The following is an 18,988-nucleotide window of genomic DNA, read 5'->3' on the forward strand; positions in this document are numbered from 1 at the left end:
ATAATTAATTTGTTTAAAATAATTATTAGATGATTTTTCTGCGATTATTTATTAATTTGGTCGATTCAATTCCATTCTCTAACAGTCTTTAAAATTCAGTTATGTACTTTACCATCTTGCTATTAGAAATTTATGACATATAGTTGTCAATACCAAACGTTTCCTTTTAAATCATTTAAATACATACATAGTATAATTTCTATTTAGTATATACTCATATATTTTTTTACATAAATATATTCCGTAATGTATTCCAAGTGAATAAGATTATAATATTAATATCTATCCAATAAATTGACGTTCTACATAAATACGTAACCTTTATTATCTTTAACTGTTACAGATAAGTGTTCACTTTTATACATAATATTTACAAAACGAAAATTTAAATATAAGCCATAGTTGTATGTATTTTGTATTTACATTGTATAAAGTACTTCAATTTTCAAGACTATTTTATACGTAAATAGATCTGTTTTATTAAAAAGAAAATAGATTTAAATACATACTGAGAAGAACACGTATAATCTCTCAGACCATAAGCAGATATGTATTTTGAATTTTCAAATATCAACGAAGTCAATTGTATTTCAGAATAGATACGGTATTAGAACATTTTGAATTTTATAACCTTCTAACCTCAAATGAGTTTCAATCATGTATATACAAAAAATATTCATGAATTCAAATTTGTGTTATCTTCTACTTGTAGTTAATCAAACGTTTCAGATTTACATTAATTACAATGTGGCATAATTCAAAGACACTTTGTAAAAAGTATGTATCAAAATGGAGCAACTTTGCTTTTAATAATCACCAAAGAGTAAGACATAGCAGTTCCAAATCTACAGTAATAACAAACGATAATGTCGACGATCCACTCCCTAAAGATGCAAAGGTTGTTATATGCGGTGGTGGAGTTATGGGTGGTGCAGTTGCGTATCATCTCTCACTCATGGGATTAGGTGATCAAACAGTTATTATAGAAAGTGGCAGGTAAACGTTCGTTTTAATTTATATAATTTATAAAAATACAACATATATACATTCTGTAAAATTTAATTTATTTGCTTTATTCCTTAAACTTAGAATTGGCGGTGGAACAACGTGGCATACTTCAGGATTAGTAGGAGCATTTAAGCCAAGTTTGGCACAAGTGAAACTTGCTCAAGATAGTATAGCTTTATACAAGGAATTGGAAGAGAAAGGTTTAGCAACAGGTTGGAAGCAATGTGGTAGTCTTTCTTTAGCGCGCACAAGAGATCGCATGACTGTATTTAGACGAATGAAAGCGCAGTCTATGTAAGTGATTAAAGTTACACACATAATTGAACTATAAATGAAATATTACTGTAAATTTATAATATAAGAAGCAAATACAAATGCCAAAAAAGAAATTTGAAATCGTTTCAGATCTCGAGACATTGAATGCCATTTAGTTACACCAAAGCAAGTACAAGAAATATGTCCCTTATTGCGAGTAGATGATTTAGTTGGTGGATTGTGGATACCAGATGATGGAGTAGGAGATCCATATCAGATTTGTTTAACATTAATAGCAGAAGCAAAAAAGAGAGGTATATTTAACTTTTTATGAACAAAGATATATATATATTAATCTATAGATATATTTGATTTGTAAATTTTATAGGTGTTAAAGTATTTGAGAATTGCAAAGTTACAAAAGTAGTTACACAAAATGGTAGAATTGAAGCTATCGAAACAACATTTGGTGCCATTGAATGTGAACACTTTGTCAATTGTGCTGGATTTTGGGCACGCAACGTTGGTAAATTAAGTGAACCACATGTGAAGGTAGGCTTCTTGTAAATATTGTCAACTAAAGTCTGTTTATTAAATTATGAAATTTTTTCTAATATGTACTACTCAGGTACCACTTCATCCTGTTGAGCATTATTATTTACACACACAACCTATCGATGGTTTAGATCCTATGATTCCAGTTGTAAGAGATTTAGATGGTTATATTTATTTTCGAGAAAATAACGGAAGCCTATTAGCTGGTGGTTTTGAACCAGTTGCAAAGCCGGCATTTGAAGATGGAACAATACCCGGTTAGACATACATAGCTTTTGAATTTTCATTGATTCATTATAGATGTAAATCTAAAAGAAGTTATATTTCAGAAAGCACAAATGAAAGATTTTTACCAGAAGATTGGGACCATTTTCACATTTTACTCGAACAAATGCTTCATAGAATTCCAGATTTAGGAGATGCGGTTTTGGAAAGATTAAGTAACGGGCCTGAAGCATTTTCTCCAGACTGTAAATGGATAGTGGGTGAAGCTCCAGAAATACGTAATTATTACGTTGCTGCTGGTATGAAAACTGTAAGTAGTGTTTAAGCTGTAATTTTATTGGTAGAGAAATATTAATATACAGGGTGGTCAATAACTGGTGGTACACCTGGAAAGGGTGTGATTTATATATATTTATTTATTTTGGCTTCATAGCCCAGAAATGGACTTTGTTTATAATTTTATAATTTAGTTTAAATTATGTTATATTTATTTTGTATGAATCTCAACCAGTTAATTACTATTTCTCTTGTCCTACCTTTGGTAAAGAAATAGTAGTTTACATGTGTATAATACATAATTTACAGGTTGGTATATCAGCAGCTGGTGGAGTTGGGCGAGCAACAGCAGAATTAATAATTAATGGATCGACATCCCTAGATATGTATGAATTAGATGTATCACGTTTTTTGGGTCTTCATAACAATCGGAAATTTTTACGTGACCGAGTAAAAGAAGTTCCTGGCATGCATTACGCATTGCAATACCCGCATCACGAATTTAAAACAGGTAGAAATTTAAGAATGTCACCAATTTATCCAAAACTTAAAGAAGCAGGAGCCATATTTGGGCAGGTAATGGGATATGAACGACCAACCTGGTTTCAATTAGATGATGAAAAAGGTAAGCTTATTGTTATATGTATTCAAACAAAGAAATTTATAATTTCTAGATTGAAGTTGTCACATGATATTCGCAGTTCGTTATTTAAAATAGTCTCGTTGCAAAAGTGAAAAACTGAATTTTATTATACAGATTGCTTTGCTACACAGATTTGGAAACAACTGATGGATTTCAAAAGTATAAGATAGCATACACAAATACATTTAGTAAACCACCTTGGTTTGAACCGGTAAATAATGAATATGCTGCTTGCCGTGAAAGAGTTGGACTTAGCGATTATTCGTCTTTCACCAAAATTGACTTATGGGTAGGATATATTTTTCTGAGTACTATAGAAATATACAGGTTGAGTCAATACAAGTTACTACCTTGATTATTTTCCAACTTATAAAACTTTGAATAAAAATTATTAGGTAAAGAATGCATTATCGACGAAATTTATAAATATATAAAAAGACAAAAGTAAGCTTTAATAATTTCTCTAACTTCTGTAGTTTCGAAAGTATTTAATGTGATACTTTTTATTGGATCACCCTGTAATTTAATGATAAATAATATCATAACTTGTGGAATTTTTTAGTCAAATGATTTGGAAGTCGTAGATCTATTGCAATACTTGTGTTCGAATGATGTAGATGTGCCAGTAGGAAGTATTATTCACACTGGTATGCAAAACGATCGTGGAGGCTATGAAAATGATTGCAGTTTAGCACGTATAGCTCCTAATCAGTAAGTAGTGCACGTGTACTTAAAATTTGAAATACAATATTCAGCTATATTATTATCCCTTTAATATTCAAGTTACATGATGATCGCCCCCACTATTCAACAAACTCGCTGTAAACATTGGATTAATCGCCATTTACCCGCTGATGGTTCCGTTGCAGTGTCTGATGTAACATCTGCATATACAGCAATCTGTATTATGGGTCCTGCTACAAGACTATTACTTTCAGAATTAACTGATACTAACTTGAACGCCAGAAATTTTCCATTTTTCACTTTTAAAGTAATTATTAGCCTTACGATTATATACGTAATTAAAAATATTTTTATTGAACATTTATTCTTTTAAAAGGAATTAGATGTTGGACTTGCTAACGGAATACGCACAATGAATCTAACTCATACTGGAGAACTTGGCTATGTTTTATACATACCAAATGAGGTATACATACATTAAAAAAAAACCAGAAACTTGCATTTCTTTCAATACTTTGGTGCATCATAGTAATATGTATGTTACACATTTGTAGTTTGCGTTACATGTTTATACAAGATTAGTAGACGCTGGAGCCAAATATGGATTAAACCATGCTGGATATTATGCAACGCGAGCGTTACGTGTGGAAAAGTTTTATGCGTTTTGGGGCCAGGATTTAGATACATTTACGACACCTTTGGAATGTGGAAGAGCTTGGAGAGTAAAGCTCGATGTGAGTATCTCGTACATTTATAAAATATATTAGATTTGATAACATTGCAAATTTTCGTATACCGTAGAAAGCAGTAAACTTTATTGGAAGAGATGCTCTTTTAAGACAAAGAGAGGAAGGTGTAAAACGCAAGTACGTGCAGTTACTATTAAACGATCACGATTCTGAATTGGATACATGGTGTTGGGGCAGTGAACCCATTTTTAGAAACGGAAAATATTGTGGAATGACAACTACTACGGGCTACGGATTCACATTTAGAAAACAGGTATCAATACGATATTCTTAATTAAACCGTAGACGCGTGTATTAATATTAATTTACTGTAACAAACAAATTTATGTAAGAAAATATGTAAAAACTGTAAATACGCATTATCTTATTTATGAAATGATTAATAAATTTCATAATAGGTTTGCCTTGGATTTATACAAAACTTTGACTCGCAAGGACAGCCCCAAGAAGTGTCAAACGAATATGTATTATCAGGGGACTACGAAGTAGATGTGGCAGGTATGAGGTTCCCAGCAAAATGCCACCTACATAGTCCTAATTTGCCAACCAAGTTTCCTGATAAGGAAAGAGACTCTTATCATGCTACACGTGATCAGCAAGCTGTGTAACGTCGACAATACCAACTCTGAATTGTGTACAAATAATGTATATAGAAAAAATATTAATAAATTATTTAATAAGCGGGAATTATAAACCATTACTTCGTATTTATAGCAAAAAATTACGTAAACCACAATATAATTAATCAGCTTTTATCTTTTCATAGCTACAATTCTTAAAAAATTACATCAATGTATACTAGTAATTATGTACTATATTACAGATTTCCAAATGCACCATACATTCTGCAAGTACTCCCTAAAATGACTTACATAGCACAACGTATTAATTTTGGTACTGACTTCATATACCACTTACTCTTAGTACACTTATACTTGCTTTTAACCTACAAAAATTCACTATTACTTCTGAACACCCTTGTTATTCTTGACTTACTCCCTCCATCATTATGATACGCATTATACTGACATTTGTGCTATAATATTACAATGTCATGGTAACATACTGTTTCAAGTACATTGTTCGAAAGACACGTTTTGTGAGGTTGAATGTTCGTTGCTTTTTTCGATCGATGCAACAATATTTTTATTAAAATATTAACATAATAGTAGTCTCACTTATTCTAGTTGAATCGATACACTTAATATACGATTATTCAGTATCTATCCACCAAAAGTTAAACCCAAAGTATAGTACATCTATTCGTACATTAACAACTTTTTACACGCGATTCTTATTAATTACGGTCCTTCATTTTACTGTACACAAATCGACAATGAAAAATAAAGCGTCCTATGACTTTGGGATCTCCGGTTCCGGAGTGGGTTGTAGTTGTTGAACCATACACGATTTAGCAACCGAATCGAACAATCTGAAACAATGAAAATTTGGAATAGTCACAAAATATGATGAACAGTGAAACATCAAATGCCAAATCGTTTGAAAGTACACGATCACTTACTTCTCCATTTCTGGTGCACAGTGAACAAACTCGTGCGTCCAGAATTTGTATGTTGGATTCTTGATAAGTTCAATGAAGGTGATGAGCAGGCCCCATGGATGAGGTCTGTTCACAATGAGTCTCTCCAGGAGGACTCTTGTGATTTGTTCTTGTATCGCTTCGGTGTTAGCTTCGGCAAACAAGTACAAAAGTGTGCAACTGAAATAATGTGTATGACTGTTGGGATACCGTAGCTGATTCGCGATCGCGTTTAAGAACAAATAACGTCCTTCCGTATCAAGATCGACTGCCAAGTTTTGGAATATATCCATATGTGCAGAATGTGCGATAGTAGACATATTTGGAGTATGCCCTTTGCTACGGATGAAAGCTATAGCTTGTGTACCAACGTAAAGTACTAGGGCGTTCATTAACTGACTATTATAACGAACACCAGCTTCTTGAGATACTTGTAGATTACTGCGCAGCTCAGAAAGAAAGGTGACCGGGGCGCGTGCCTTTAAATATGAATCTAGCTCCTTCTTGAAACTGAGGGGTTGTATCATGGACGCAAAGTTGGTTAGTACTCGTGGAGCGTGTGCTATCTCTGGTAGCATATCGACCTTCAGGTTTGGCGTGAACGGATCAGGTAAGCGCATATTTCTTGGAAACGCACTTAAAATCAGATTCCTCATTTGTATACAGTTGGGAGGAATTACATCACAAAATCCGTAATGATAGTCGCAAAGAAACTCTGGGAAATCGTGTAGCAATACCAGTATCACTCGAAGAGTCCCATTGTACAACAGAGTGACAGGCTTTGCAAGTTCGGCATTTCGAAGAAAAGGCGCCAAGTATTTGAACAAATCGATCAGAAGCTGAGCGTACATTCCCCAACATTTTTGTTGCGGTGTAATTGCGAGCATACGCCCAATGAAAACTCTGTGCGAGACTAACTCTAGCCAAGCGTAACAGAATCCAGAAGCTTTGGCCGGTCTAAGTATATGCAGAGTATGACAGAAAGCAGTTAGTACTTGGTAATTTACTGCTTCCAATACTGGTTCGGGAGCACATAACTCTAAGAAGAGCATAATGAAGATTCTGTGGTAGGGCAATTGTTGAAAGTCGGTTCCGCGTATTTCGTGATCCTGCAGTAATACACCAGCAACAATTCCCAGTACCTTATTTAAGAGATTGATCTTCGTATGAGTATTTGTACTATCGCCAGAATGTTTCACCAGAAGAGCGACCAAACGGACAAAAGCATCCAATGAATGGAAACACTTTGCACGAACGACGGATGGAGCTGCGTTAGTCTCGGCTAGAGCACGATAACACAAATCAACGCACATCTGTGTGCTCAGTTTGAAAAATCTTGTTATGAGGTCGTCGGTTTTCAAAATGCCATGCATGTTCATTTGATGAACAAACATTCCGAAAGCTTTCGTGGGATCACGCGCGTGCGTCGGGTTATGATGCATCGATACCCATTCGCGAAGCAGATATTCTGTCTTTTCCATCAATCCTGGCGGATCATCAAAATCGCGCGCCTGTAAAGAAAAATAAATATCATAAATTGTGAATACATACGTGCATACAGTTCTAAAAACCTTATGAGTGGCGGGATTTACTTACTCTCACCTGCAGAATTCCAGAATGTATGTGTGCTGTTGGTCCAGCTGGTGCTCTGTCTGCTAATACACCTGGATCGTGATTAACGCGCAACGATTCGATTAAACTGGTCAGTCTGAATAGTAAAATACTATAAAAAAAATAAGAGTTTTATTTCATCTCGTTGTCAATGAATTTTTATGCAAATTGAAATATATATTGTTAGATAATAACCCTTCCGGTGGTGCTCTGTGATGGGCCATTCTAGCCAGTATTTCAATTGTATGAAACAAGTCAGATTCGGTAACGTGTGTAGTTTGTCTTTCATCAATTAAATAAAGTTGCACCAACTGCATTGCGAACATTGTCGCCATTGCATTCCCAGAATCCATAGCTTGAGCTAAAGCCAAATCGTACTGTGGAAGACTAATTAGATGAGATCTGCAAACAATACGAAAAAATTCATTTGTATCCAAATTTTTGGCAAAAAATGTTGTTATTAAAGGTTAAACGCTATATTAGTACCCGAGGACCGATGGTATGGAATTTACAAAATAACATATAATTCATATAATATCATAAAATATGTTTACATTGTCTTAATAGAACTGATTGAAACTAATTAAAGGAAAATGTAAGTAAGTCTTTTGTTTATGCACAGGCGTATTTTTGTATTTAAACTTAAAAAGTGAAATGGAATAGGAGACAAAATTGACTCCGCGGTTAACGTGTTAAGAAATGTTCTGTAGTAAATCATATTTACCTTATGAGATAATCGACAGCTTCGAAATTATATCGAAATTCTTCCCTGCATTCTGTCAAACAACGAGTCACATGCTTGTTTGTCCACTGCATGCCATAAGCACGTGGATCTTGAAGACACTTTAAAATACGTAAGTGGAGCTCTCTATATCGTAGTATAAATTCTGAATCTGTCACACCGCTCGTGGGACCATCCAACAATCCTTCCACAGCCTAAAATAATATAATGTAGGTATAGTGAACTGAAAATTATTTATTTAAGTGTTGAATAATATAATGTATTACCTTCTTGAGTAATGTCATAGCAGCGCCTGCGTCCCTCGATCTTCGTGTTAAAATAATAGATTCTAGTAGGCTATGAAGAGCAGCGTGCTGCGGAGGAGGTGCAGCTGGACCCATTGCAGCGAGTAATACTTCAACATCAGCTGCAAGTTTTTCTAACATTGCTCCCACCTCATCGTTACTGACTGCTGCTGCATATGCAGCTACCTGTTGTGCTGTTGCTACCGCAACTGCAGGATTAGCAGCAAATGCAGTTACAGCAGGTTCCTTTAAAACAGAAGTGCTCTGTGAATGTATACATACGTGACATAGTAATATAAAAGTTAACAGTTTCATACACACATAATGCAATACTTACAGTAACAGGTTTTGGCATCAATAGAGCTTGAGTATCACGTTCGGAAAGTGGCAAAAATCCGGGGATATTTCTCGCAAATTCTTCGTACACAGCCATTTGCTGAGGGGTAACTCCTCCTACTTTCAATCTGATTTGCTCAGGCATTCTTTCAGCTTGGTACTTGGCTAATGGATCACAGTATCGTCTTCCCTCTTGGCGCGCAATCTTTCGCAATTCAATTTCGTTCAGCAAACGCTTATCCATTTCTGGAATGGCCTTTTCAATGGCGGTTTTTTGTACAAATGCACAGGCAAGCTCCATATTGTCAGCAGCTATCACGTTCGCTGCTTGTTCTGCAAGTTCTTTAGGTGGTGAGGATGTGCCCATCATTGGTGTAAGAAAAGCTTGTTTTAAGTTTGTACTAATTGATGCTAAAACCTAAGAGAAAGCAGATATGCATGGTAATGCCAAATTAAAAGGGAAAACTAGGAAAACACATGTAGAGTATGAAAATTTGTCGCAAGTTTTACCTGATCACGGCAAGTAATCATAGCCATCCCAGCAGTTAAATTACGGACCATATGTCTAGCCGCTGTTCTCATTCGAACTTCGTCTGGATCTAATGCAAAGTCTTTTCTTACAATTTGTTCACTAGTAGTAAGAGCTATTTTAATTGAGCGATCAACAACAGGAACAATCCATTCTTGAATTGCTCTTTCAACAGCTGGACGAACAAATTGCTTCAAATGCGGATGTGTTTGGAACAATGGTAGCTGAAAAAAATTAATTAATTAGAACAGATACATATTAATACGATATAGAAATTGGACATAGAATTATCAATACCTGATTATTAATGGTAATATGCTGAGCAATATTAGCAATGTTTACAGATATATCCATATAATTAAACCGTGGTTCTGGCGGATCGGTAGGTAAAGATGGTGTTGTATTCACAGGAGCAGCTTGCGGAACTATTGTTCCAGTTGTAGTTGGACCAACTAATTCTTCAATAGGACCTTGCGTTTGTGGTGGATTGTTATTTGTTTCAGATTTCTTGTTTGGATGTGATAATTGTGACTCTAGATTTCGTAACTTTTCTGGATCTTTCAAATAAAGTGCGGGCTTTAATTGCTGCAAATTAATATGTACCGATCAGTATTATTATAACAAAATATAAACGTGATTTTAAGAAATTGTATTGCTAATGATTCTTACAACAATGGTGATGTTTAAACTCTTGCAAAGCACTTCAATTTCAAATTTTAAATTTAATTTCAGATCAGGTTCTTGATGCAGCTCTGCCAGTACATTCATGATTGCCATTGTCCAAGGATTAGGAGGACGAAAAACACGACTCCTTGCACAATTTTCAAGTACTTTAGCAACAAAAGGAACTACATAAAGGAGTTCTTGATTGCCTTTATGATATGCTTCAACAAGTAAACCTTTTACGTCTATATCAATCTGATGGAATAAAAAAGAATGTTATATTTATAGTTTTAATCATTATAAATTAACATATATAAAGTTACGAAAATTGTATACAATACCTGCAAAATAGGCTTATTTCTGCCAAGAGTTAACATTCCTAACCAATGACCTAAATTTTTTAAAAGTGTTCGATCAGAAAAATTTGCTATTCCTTTATCACTTCGCAATAAAACCTACAATCAAATTTAAGAAGTGTTCTAGAATTAATTGAAAACTTATGCATGAGAAGTGAGATCTCTCACGTACCTTTATGTTTCTAAACGTCTCTCTAGTAACCAGTTTATACACCTCGGGTAATTTTAGACATTCCAAAAAATTGGAATATAAAGGATGAAATCCAAATTCTACGCTAGCTCGTTTCATTACTAGATACTGAGCCATCCAAGGCCAATATTCTTCCGTGACAATTTCCCGAATTTCGTCACATTTTTGCTGCATATTTAATTGGCTAAGGTTGTTGAAAATGAACGCTGTCTTATCTTGTAAAGCCTCGGGTGGCGTTGTTATTTTTTCTTCTTTATCTGTGGCCACCAATAATGTATCGATATTCGTTGCATTTGCAATGGAAGGCTAAAAACGAACAAATAGATTATAAACTTCAGTGAAAAGATATGCTTTACAGAATTAATCCTCATCCGTCTTTTATGTCAATTTGACAAATTTTTCACGTTCTTTTTATGTTATTCTGCCATTTGTGAAACAATTCAAGAAACGCGAATATGCGAACAACATATTGTGTAAATATTTGTTACTTTATTCTCTCTAAAATAATTAGCAAAATTAATTATTTATCGTTCCAATTTCATTTGATGTTTTACCATTGTGTCAATGTAGCACACAAGGAACACAGTAAGTTGCGGAAATGAGTGATGGATGAGGTTTAACTCTTTGCACTTGAGTGGTGACTCTGAAGCGCCACTAAAAATTGTTGTGGCATTATTTCGAAGAAATTACAAAACATATTACACAATATTTGTTACATTACAAAATTTGTATTTAACAGGTTACTAAACATTTAAATATTATATGTGAAGATCGGATCAGTTTCGAATGAATAAAATGAAAATATTCTAAGACGGAAGAAAAATTTGGTTTTAGAATTAGAATAGCGCCGAGTACAAAGGGTTAATTTATGTAGAATTTGTATTTTACTTACTCTAGCTGAAAGGGATGCAGTCGGCGTTGTGGATGATTTTGTTTGGGTAGTACTGGTTGTTATTGTTGTTGTTGTAATAGTTTTATATGGTGTAGTAACAGGTGCTAATATAGCGGCTAAGGTTTTTGGGAGAACCGGACCTTGAGGTCTCGTGGGAGGCTCCTGCCCCTGTAATCCATATTCTATGTACTCAATTAAATGTTGTGGGAACTCACTGAAATGCTGAATTGTCCTGACGTGCTCACAATATGTTTGGTAATCTTTTAAACGGCTCTTAAAACGATCCAGAGCAGTTATGCCAAAATAATACATCTTGCTGCCTTCTGGTTTCCGAAGAGCATCCAATACAAATCTCAGAGCCAATCCAAGCGTCATATAGCTATTAACTAATCCTCTTTCAATGATTCCACCAAATAACTGTGCTGTGATTTGTAATTCCTTATCAGGATATTGGGGAAAAAAGCGGTATTCCTCGAACAAGTTTCGTAGCATACAATTGAACACTTCCCTTTCTCTTTTACTACCAGAATCTTGAAATTTTTTCAACATATCTAGAACTTCGTCAATTGATAAAGTAGGATGTGGCGGATGATTGTATATACGTTGGAAATAGCTATTCGCTTCGTCCTCAATTTCTTTCGAAACATTTTGTGCCATGTCAGGAAATAAGTTCGATGTTTCGGGTATTCTTGCCTTTTCAATGCCTGTTGGTGGCCCAAGGCGACCCAGACTTCCAATTGTTGTACTGCCAGGAAGGACAGATGGTCCTTGTGTTCCAACTGGTCCTGAATGTAATTGAGACGATACTGGCAAGATTGGAAATGAACTTGGAGAAGGTCCCATGAGACGCGAAGGAGAGCCAGGTGCAGACACTAAAGGTCCAAGAGCACCTGGTAAATTGAAAGCAGAACTGCTTGGAGGACCAAGACTAGATCCCAAATTCATAGATGCGAGACTTGAACTTAAATTTCCAAGTGGGTCTACTTGCTTAGACGAAAATAGCTATGAAAAATTAATAAAGCATATTTTAGTATGCAGTAGCACATAAATCAGATCTATATATGCAACTCGAGTAAGTTAATATATCTACCGGTCCCCCTAACGTAGCCGGATTAAAAGATTCTAATGTCCGATGTCTTAAAACTCCTGGTGGTGGAGGTCTACTCATTGTACTCTTACTCAACATGAGATTACAATTTTGTACCATGGTCATTATTGCCTCTGAACACTCTTGAGAAACACCCCTGTAATATTAATTTAGGAATTGAACGATTGTTTCCAATACATTTTTAAGAATTACGTAAAAAGGACATACCCAGCACACACTTGTAAACAAGCAAGCATGGTTGTCAATGTTTCTTGAGGAAGTTGACTTGCTTTTGGAACTGTCAGATCTTCTTTTATGCCAGGTCCCATTACTTGTGGGCAACGCCTTTGTAAAAACTTTACACAAGCGGTAACGAAAACTTCGCCCTGTTCTCTGATTTTGTCTGTCAGCCATTTCTCTAATTTCAAGTACTCCCTTCTCGAAGCTAAACAAGCCAGGTCAATAACAAAGGGATACGACTGAGCGGTAAGTAAGTGACTTAACGCTTTAAGATCTTGAGCAACATCCAGGATGCGAGACAGTCGCGTTTGATCGTGATCTCCGCGTATATACCATTCTGCCATGGCATGCATAATAATAGATTTTATTTTAACAGCATTTCCGTGCCACGCGTGATGCAAAATAACAGCAGAATTCGGATGATTCCCGAGAAAAATAGGCATCAACGTACTAAGCAATTCTTGTCTCAATATGGTAATAGGTGCATTAATTTGTAATAACGCCAATACAAGAACATCGGGGCAGTGTTGAATGGGCCACTTAAATATTTCTTGAACCGATACATATAGCCCTCTTTCTGCCATATGTAAAAGTAATTCAACAACATTCAAAGATCTCCATGTTTGTGCTTCCTTACTATCACTTTCTGGCGCTGCTTTCAACACATCCACGGTTACAGAGTGATATGGATAATCAGCAAAACAAAATATGTCGGGACACTTCAGGATTTGTTGTACTAAAGAAAATTGTCCTTCTACGTTATCCCAATGACGATAAAAAAGTTCTACAGGAAACATATCAGGTAGGTACCCCTGATGTTGCAATCCCAATCTTAAGCCAGTGATTAGTAAATTCAATCCTTGTCTGTCTTTAATAATAAATTCAGCATGGTCCAACTTAACTATCACATCATTCCAAGACAATGTAGATTGCTGAAAATATGTAATGACCTCTGTAAACATTGATGCTGCACACGATTAAAATTCTTAATATTGTTAATGTTAATCATTGATTGTTAGTCATTGAGAGTTTCTTAATTGTGCTTACAATTTCTTTTAAGGCTTGAATAAACACTTCAACATTCCAAGTAGAAGGAGCAGCATTATCCGCAGATTTTTCTTTATTAGCGTCTTGTGTTGCTCCCGAGTTACCCCAATATGATTGTAAACCTCCAGCATCGTCAAGATTACTGCAAGTTCGTGCCATATGACCTAGAACTCTTGCAGCACATGCTGGAGATATTTCTCGAGCACCTAGGCCAGCTAAGGCTGATCTACATTCTTCGACACTGCTAGTAAATCCATATCCTAATTCCATAATCAATTCTACCAGAGAATTCCCATCCTGAAATGTAAACATTATAAAATAGTTTAAAATTTAATGTTCAATTTGACACAAGAGTTACGAGCGACAAACATTATTAGCTTTACCATTTGATTGACAGCCATATTTAATTCAATTTTGGCTTGCGGAGTTTCCCCGTTGTCTGGATACAAGAGTGGTGCTAGCACCACTGGTACCAGCTCACGGGGAAAATCACGCCTTAAATTCTTGAGAAATTTTTCTTTTGCTTCTGATGAAAGGCCAAATTGATTGGCTGCGTATAAAGCTTGCGATAATATAAGGTGAAGAACTTCAGGTAACGAATCGTGTAATCCTTCCTCGTGATGCTTATTGCTCGTCTCAGAGTTGATATAATTTTTAATCAATTCGGGCAGCTGTTTTTGCACGTGCTCTAGGGCTAATGCACAAATTTCAGAATTCTCAGAATGCAGCAATGCAATCGCAAATGCAACTTCTTGTACCAGAGTTAAGCCAAGTACCTTTTTTAAACGTAAAAAAAACTTTGGCGATGGGTTCAAAGTCTGTAAAAATGGAGTTAGTTAAAATGAATGTTTTTTATTATATAGAATATTAGAAATAGAAGGACTGTTTATATGTGTATATATATATATATATATAGATAGATATATATGAACACTTGTAATGATGACCTTAACCTAAATAAGAAGTAAAATAAAAAAACCTTTTGCTGGTGAAATGGATGATCTATAGCAAAGCACAGATTAGAAATAAAAGAAGGTTTGCTAAGAAGATTAGTACACTCTTGCTTCAGAAGTTGCACTTGAAAATAATCTTTCGCACTTGATTCTGGTGGTTCTCCTGTTGAAAAATCTATGCACGAGAGTAAAGAGCGCAGCAAGTGTCTGTCTGCCTCCAGACCCTTCCACAGCACCAACTACAATACAACAATCAGTTTTAAAATAGGTTAAACTATTATTATAGTAAATATCTATATAAAAGTAAATGTATAGAACACGAGCTCTGTCATATAATGATTTTCAACAATAGAAGTATGAAAAAAGAAAATTGCAGAACATACAAAAATAACTAAGGACAAAATAAGTACATAAATATTTATTTGTTGGGCGAATAACTAGACCATTGTTTTTAATGACTGATATGTGTACATTAAAAGACGAAAAAGAGCTTCATCGTTCGAAATAATACGTTGGAACGGATACAAATCACGGAAAGAGGCTAAGTTCAAGGTGTATTTCATATCTCGTAAGTACTAAGTTACCAATAATAATGAAATAGGCGTGAAAGCTTCGGCATAAATTCGCGGTTAATTTTCATAATGGGAAAGTTTTTCGTAATGGACGGGCTCAAATGAAATCGGCAATAATGTTCGCGAAGCATATTGCGCTGTTTCGAGGACGGCGTGTGATGAACAGAAAGTGGAAGGGGTGGGCATAAGAGATGCAGTAGTACAACAGGTTTTTTGTCTACTTACATCTGATATTTCTTGGCAGCTGTCCCGAAAATTTTTCTTATTTAAATTCGCAACCAAATAACTGATTTGTGACAAAGTAAAAGACAACGAGTCCAGGTTCATAGTTCCATGAATACGACCTCGAAAGCTTCAAACGTGTTTGAAGCTTTCTTCGGTATCCACGAATTGCCTCCCCGGAGTCTCTCCTCGTTAAAAGCATGAAAACTACATTGGCACAGTCCTGCGACCAACATCGGGATTAATATTTTGGAATACAATTTCAAACCAACGTCATGGCGAGCACAACAAGATAATACTGAAAACGTAACACCACTCCAAGATCACACCATACAATCAGTCACACTCTACTGGTCTCTTTTCCATCTACTTCGGTAGACCTCTACTTCTACAAGACAGCCGGTTCGGTGTTTCTAGAAACGCCACTAGAGTGCGTTAAATGTTCGTACTAAAACTTATCTTTGAAATTTTCATATTTTATATTATTGGTTAAATCGCAATTAGTATGTATTTTTCTATGCATTCAGTCACATGTAATAGTTCGACTCAATATTGATGATATTAGAAACCGTATACGATAAAGAATAAAATTAGATTTGCTTGGATTTTGATTAATTAATTCTGCTGACAGGCTGACAAATCTCAACATTACTGCATTTTCAGTAATGGGAGAAATATAAAAAATTACTAGAATACATTGTAAAATGATGGTGAAAATTAGTTAAATTTTATATACTTTTTAGTGCTAACTGGTGCTAATGAATATACAAGAAATGAAAATTAATTTAAATATTTAATAGTGTATATACAATCATATTCTAAATATGTAACTGTTTCTCGTTAACATTGCATGATTCGAGGGACAGAAGCGCGACGTTATGAAGAAGCAGACATTATTTCCTATTTGCTGTTGACTCGGTGACGCGATGATCAAAGATGAAGAAGAGTGTTATTGGATGCGTCATAGGATGATTGAGACAAAAATACGACATTGACGAGATCATTTTGTCTTTGTTCTTATTCTCTGGTAGCTCACTGCTATTCAGTTGCTATTTGCGGTCGGAACAAAAAAAGATCCAGTATTTCTTTGACGACATTAAGCCTTTCGGATGAAACAAAGAGACGTTGGACAGAGCGGAAAAAATTTCATTCCTCTCTGATTGGCTAATGACAAGTAGTTATAATTAGTATTGTCTTCGCAGCTACAACTCGATGGACTTTGTTTACATTCATTTTCTTTTTCTTAGCTTTTTTTCGTTCTTGAAGATCTACACAATGATAAATGAATAAGAAAAAGGTGGGGGTAAAAATACAGTTATAGAGATCTTATAGAGACATTATAGAAACCACATACAGACGCTGGAATTTAACTGGACTCGACAGTGAGGGACTTCTGGGGACTTTTATGTTACACGTATGCAGGAATTTCAAGGATGTTACTTTTTACTATTTCTAAACATGTTTTTTTGTAAATAATAAAGTTAAGTTCTGTAGATTATGTATTTACATTTATAAGTTTTTATAGTTAATTATTATTTCAAAATGGCAACATCTACATTAAAACAAAGTTATCTGAAAGAAAAGAGGTTTTTATTCGAGCAAGTCACAAATGCAGTTAGCAATAATTAAGAAGAAGGGATCCTTATGTAGAGTCTTTAAGCTTCGCCTCCACTATCAAATTCCTCTTCCGCGACTCTCTGTACAAAAGAGATCATTAACATAAAATCCATTCACAAAATGTTTCACATTAAAATTGTCATTAAAATTTATACATACCGAAAGCATTACAGAAGCATGTTCATTAATTACATTATTGTTTCTAAATTCATCCAATAATTCATGTAAATTTTTAATTTTTTTAAGCAGTTTTCTGTTTGTTTGTTGTAATGTTTTGATTTGCTTGTTCTTTTTTGCTAAAGTTCTTTCAATGATATGTACATACTTCTTTTGGTCAGTTATATCAGAATTAATAAAATCACCAATGTAAGCTGTTCTCTTTTTTTTCAAACGTATCTTGCAAAGTGTTACATTGTTTTCATCAGTACTGGCAACAGATTTTGAACTATTATGTTTGTCAGCAGATTCATTATTTAAGCTGAAAACAAAATATATGGAAATTATACAAATTCAAACTATTGCAGACTGAGTTCAAGTATTGATTAGAAAGAGACTTATACCTTACACTTTTATTTTCTGTTTCAATACATGGGACGATCACTGCATCCATTCCTTGAATACATGGTAAAATCACTGCACCCATTTGTCGAATACATGGTTCAATCACTGCATCCATTTCTTGAGTAGATGGTGCATCAGGTACTTTTGATAAACAAGGTATCGTATTATATCTTAAATTACGCCTGGAACTCCCAGAATTTCCAATAAAACTATCGCTTGTAAAATGTTTAGAGCAAACTCTTGAATGTACAGAGGGCTTAAACTTTTCAGTAATTGAATCATTTTCATTGATTGCTTTTATCCATTTGTCTCTTAACTTTGGATCTTTTGGAAATCTATAAATAAATTTTTTATATCTACTACAAAGAATTTAGTCTCAGGTACACATTGCATCGTACCTGTTATAGGTTATATGATTTTAAGTATAAAATACTTACTTGTGAAAAGATATATTTGTATTACGGTTTTGTCGTTCCTTACAATTCTTTACGCAACAAGTTTGCACCATTTTTCCAAATTTTTACGAAATAATGTACAAATCTATTTACACCGTGGAAAGTTCCTGTCGCATATTTCTTCTGCGAACATCGGACGACATCGCAGCAACTGATAAAGTGCATAAGAGATGTAACCTGTGCTATAACGAAAACAGGATAGAAAGTTGTTGCAACTATTTGCGATCAAGGATCTTCAAATTGACCAGCAACAAATAAACTTCTCATTTTAGACAGCTCGTTATCGTTCTATAGTCGGAGAGCCTGACAGTGCGTAATATATTGTAATCCATTGTAATATGTAAACGTTTCTAATGAACGCATTATTTATTGCAGGAAGAACAATTGATATAAATGGAGTTGAAGTATTGCACCTCTGGTACTGTGACAGTACTGGACAGTTCTATTGCTCCTGCCTCACAAGAAGTTCCTCGAGACGGCACAGGCGCAAGGGGGGTCCCCGCTCGCTTTGACGTCACACACTTTAGCCAATAATTCAGCTAGAACCGAAAGTTCCTGTGGAATGACCCAATCGGATGGCTTACAGCCGCATTCCTGCCGAATTCCTGTCAGAGGACTTCTTGTGAGGCACGCAGAGTACAATGGCATGGTCCACTGTGACCAGCAGTCAACAGGAGTCATCATCTCTGTGATCTT

At 35.0% G+C, this 18,988-nt stretch overlaps 3 protein-coding genes and 1 long non-coding RNA gene across 10 annotated transcripts; 2 read left to right on the forward strand and 2 right to left on the reverse strand.

Moving 5' to 3' along the window:
* Positions 1 to 129: 129 nt before the first annotated feature.
* Positions 130 to 5,617, forward strand: LOC143357288 (pyruvate dehydrogenase phosphatase regulatory subunit, mitochondrial). The gene is made up of 15 exons (XM_076793674.1): positions 130 to 257; positions 344 to 996; positions 1,090 to 1,302; positions 1,414 to 1,577; positions 1,652 to 1,815; positions 1,892 to 2,075; positions 2,148 to 2,353; positions 2,629 to 2,944; positions 3,094 to 3,251; positions 3,525 to 3,673; positions 3,746 to 3,953; positions 4,023 to 4,112; positions 4,201 to 4,380; positions 4,448 to 4,648; positions 4,794 to 5,617. Exons 2-15 carry the CDS (start codon positions 746 to 748, stop codon positions 5,001 to 5,003), a joined length of 2,694 nt encoding a protein of 897 aa, XP_076649789.1. The 5' UTR covers positions 130 to 257; positions 344 to 745; the 3' UTR covers positions 5,004 to 5,617.
* Not1 (CCR4-NOT transcription complex subunit 1) lies at positions 5,132 to 16,075 on the reverse strand. Of its 4 annotated transcripts, XM_076793673.1 has the most exons (20): positions 15,663 to 16,074; positions 14,892 to 15,104; positions 14,296 to 14,730; positions 13,913 to 14,209; positions 12,854 to 13,797; positions 12,629 to 12,782; positions 12,232 to 12,540; positions 11,539 to 11,706; positions 10,629 to 10,952; positions 10,442 to 10,555; positions 10,107 to 10,355; positions 9,735 to 10,022; positions 9,419 to 9,661; positions 8,910 to 9,326; positions 8,555 to 8,836; positions 8,271 to 8,482; positions 7,742 to 7,948; positions 7,532 to 7,658; positions 5,918 to 7,446; positions 5,132 to 5,827 (listed from the first exon to the last, which is right to left on the reverse strand). In XM_076793673.1, the coding sequence occupies exons 1-20, from the start codon at positions 15,762 to 15,764 to the stop codon at positions 5,749 to 5,751; spliced, it is 6,693 nt and encodes a 2,230-aa protein (XP_076649788.1). In that variant the 5' UTR covers positions 15,765 to 16,074; the 3' UTR covers positions 5,132 to 5,748. The 4 variants fall into 4 exon arrangements, with proteins under 4 accessions (XP_076649788.1, XP_076649786.1, XP_076649785.1 ...); XM_076793671.1 differs by having other exon boundaries at positions 7,538 to 7,658; positions 11,539 to 12,540; positions 15,663 to 16,075; XM_076793670.1 differs by having other exon boundaries at positions 11,539 to 12,540; positions 15,663 to 16,075.
* A 641-nt stretch (positions 16,076 to 16,716) lies between these two features.
* Positions 16,717 to 17,384, forward strand: LOC143357448 (uncharacterized). The gene is made up of 2 exons (XR_013082812.1): positions 16,717 to 16,833; positions 16,907 to 17,384. It is a non-coding gene; the product is annotated as an uncharacterized LOC143357448 (long non-coding RNA).
* Positions 16,830 to 18,740, reverse strand: LOC143357447 (uncharacterized). Of its 4 annotated transcripts, XM_076793954.1 has the most exons (5): positions 18,538 to 18,736; positions 18,275 to 18,474; positions 17,837 to 18,196; positions 17,436 to 17,754; positions 17,233 to 17,356 (listed from the first exon to the last, which is right to left on the reverse strand). In XM_076793954.1, exons 2-5 carry the CDS (start codon positions 18,343 to 18,345, stop codon positions 17,315 to 17,317), a joined length of 792 nt encoding a protein of 263 aa, XP_076650069.1. In that variant the 5' UTR covers positions 18,346 to 18,474; positions 18,538 to 18,736; the 3' UTR covers positions 17,233 to 17,314. The 4 variants fall into 4 exon arrangements, with proteins under 4 accessions (XP_076650070.1, XP_076650069.1, XP_076650068.1 ...); XM_076793955.1 differs by lacking the exon at positions 17,233 to 17,356 and adding an exon at positions 16,830 to 16,927 and having other exon boundaries at positions 18,275 to 18,740; XM_076793953.1 differs by having other exon boundaries at positions 18,275 to 18,736.
* Positions 18,741 to 18,988: the final 248 nt, after the last annotated feature.

The sequence above is a fragment of the Halictus rubicundus genome, chromosome 9, assembly GCF_050948215.1.
Source record: "Halictus rubicundus isolate RS-2024b chromosome 9, iyHalRubi1_principal, whole genome shotgun sequence".
NCBI classification, from domain to species: Eukaryota; Metazoa; Arthropoda; class Insecta; order Hymenoptera; family Halictidae; genus Halictus; species Halictus rubicundus.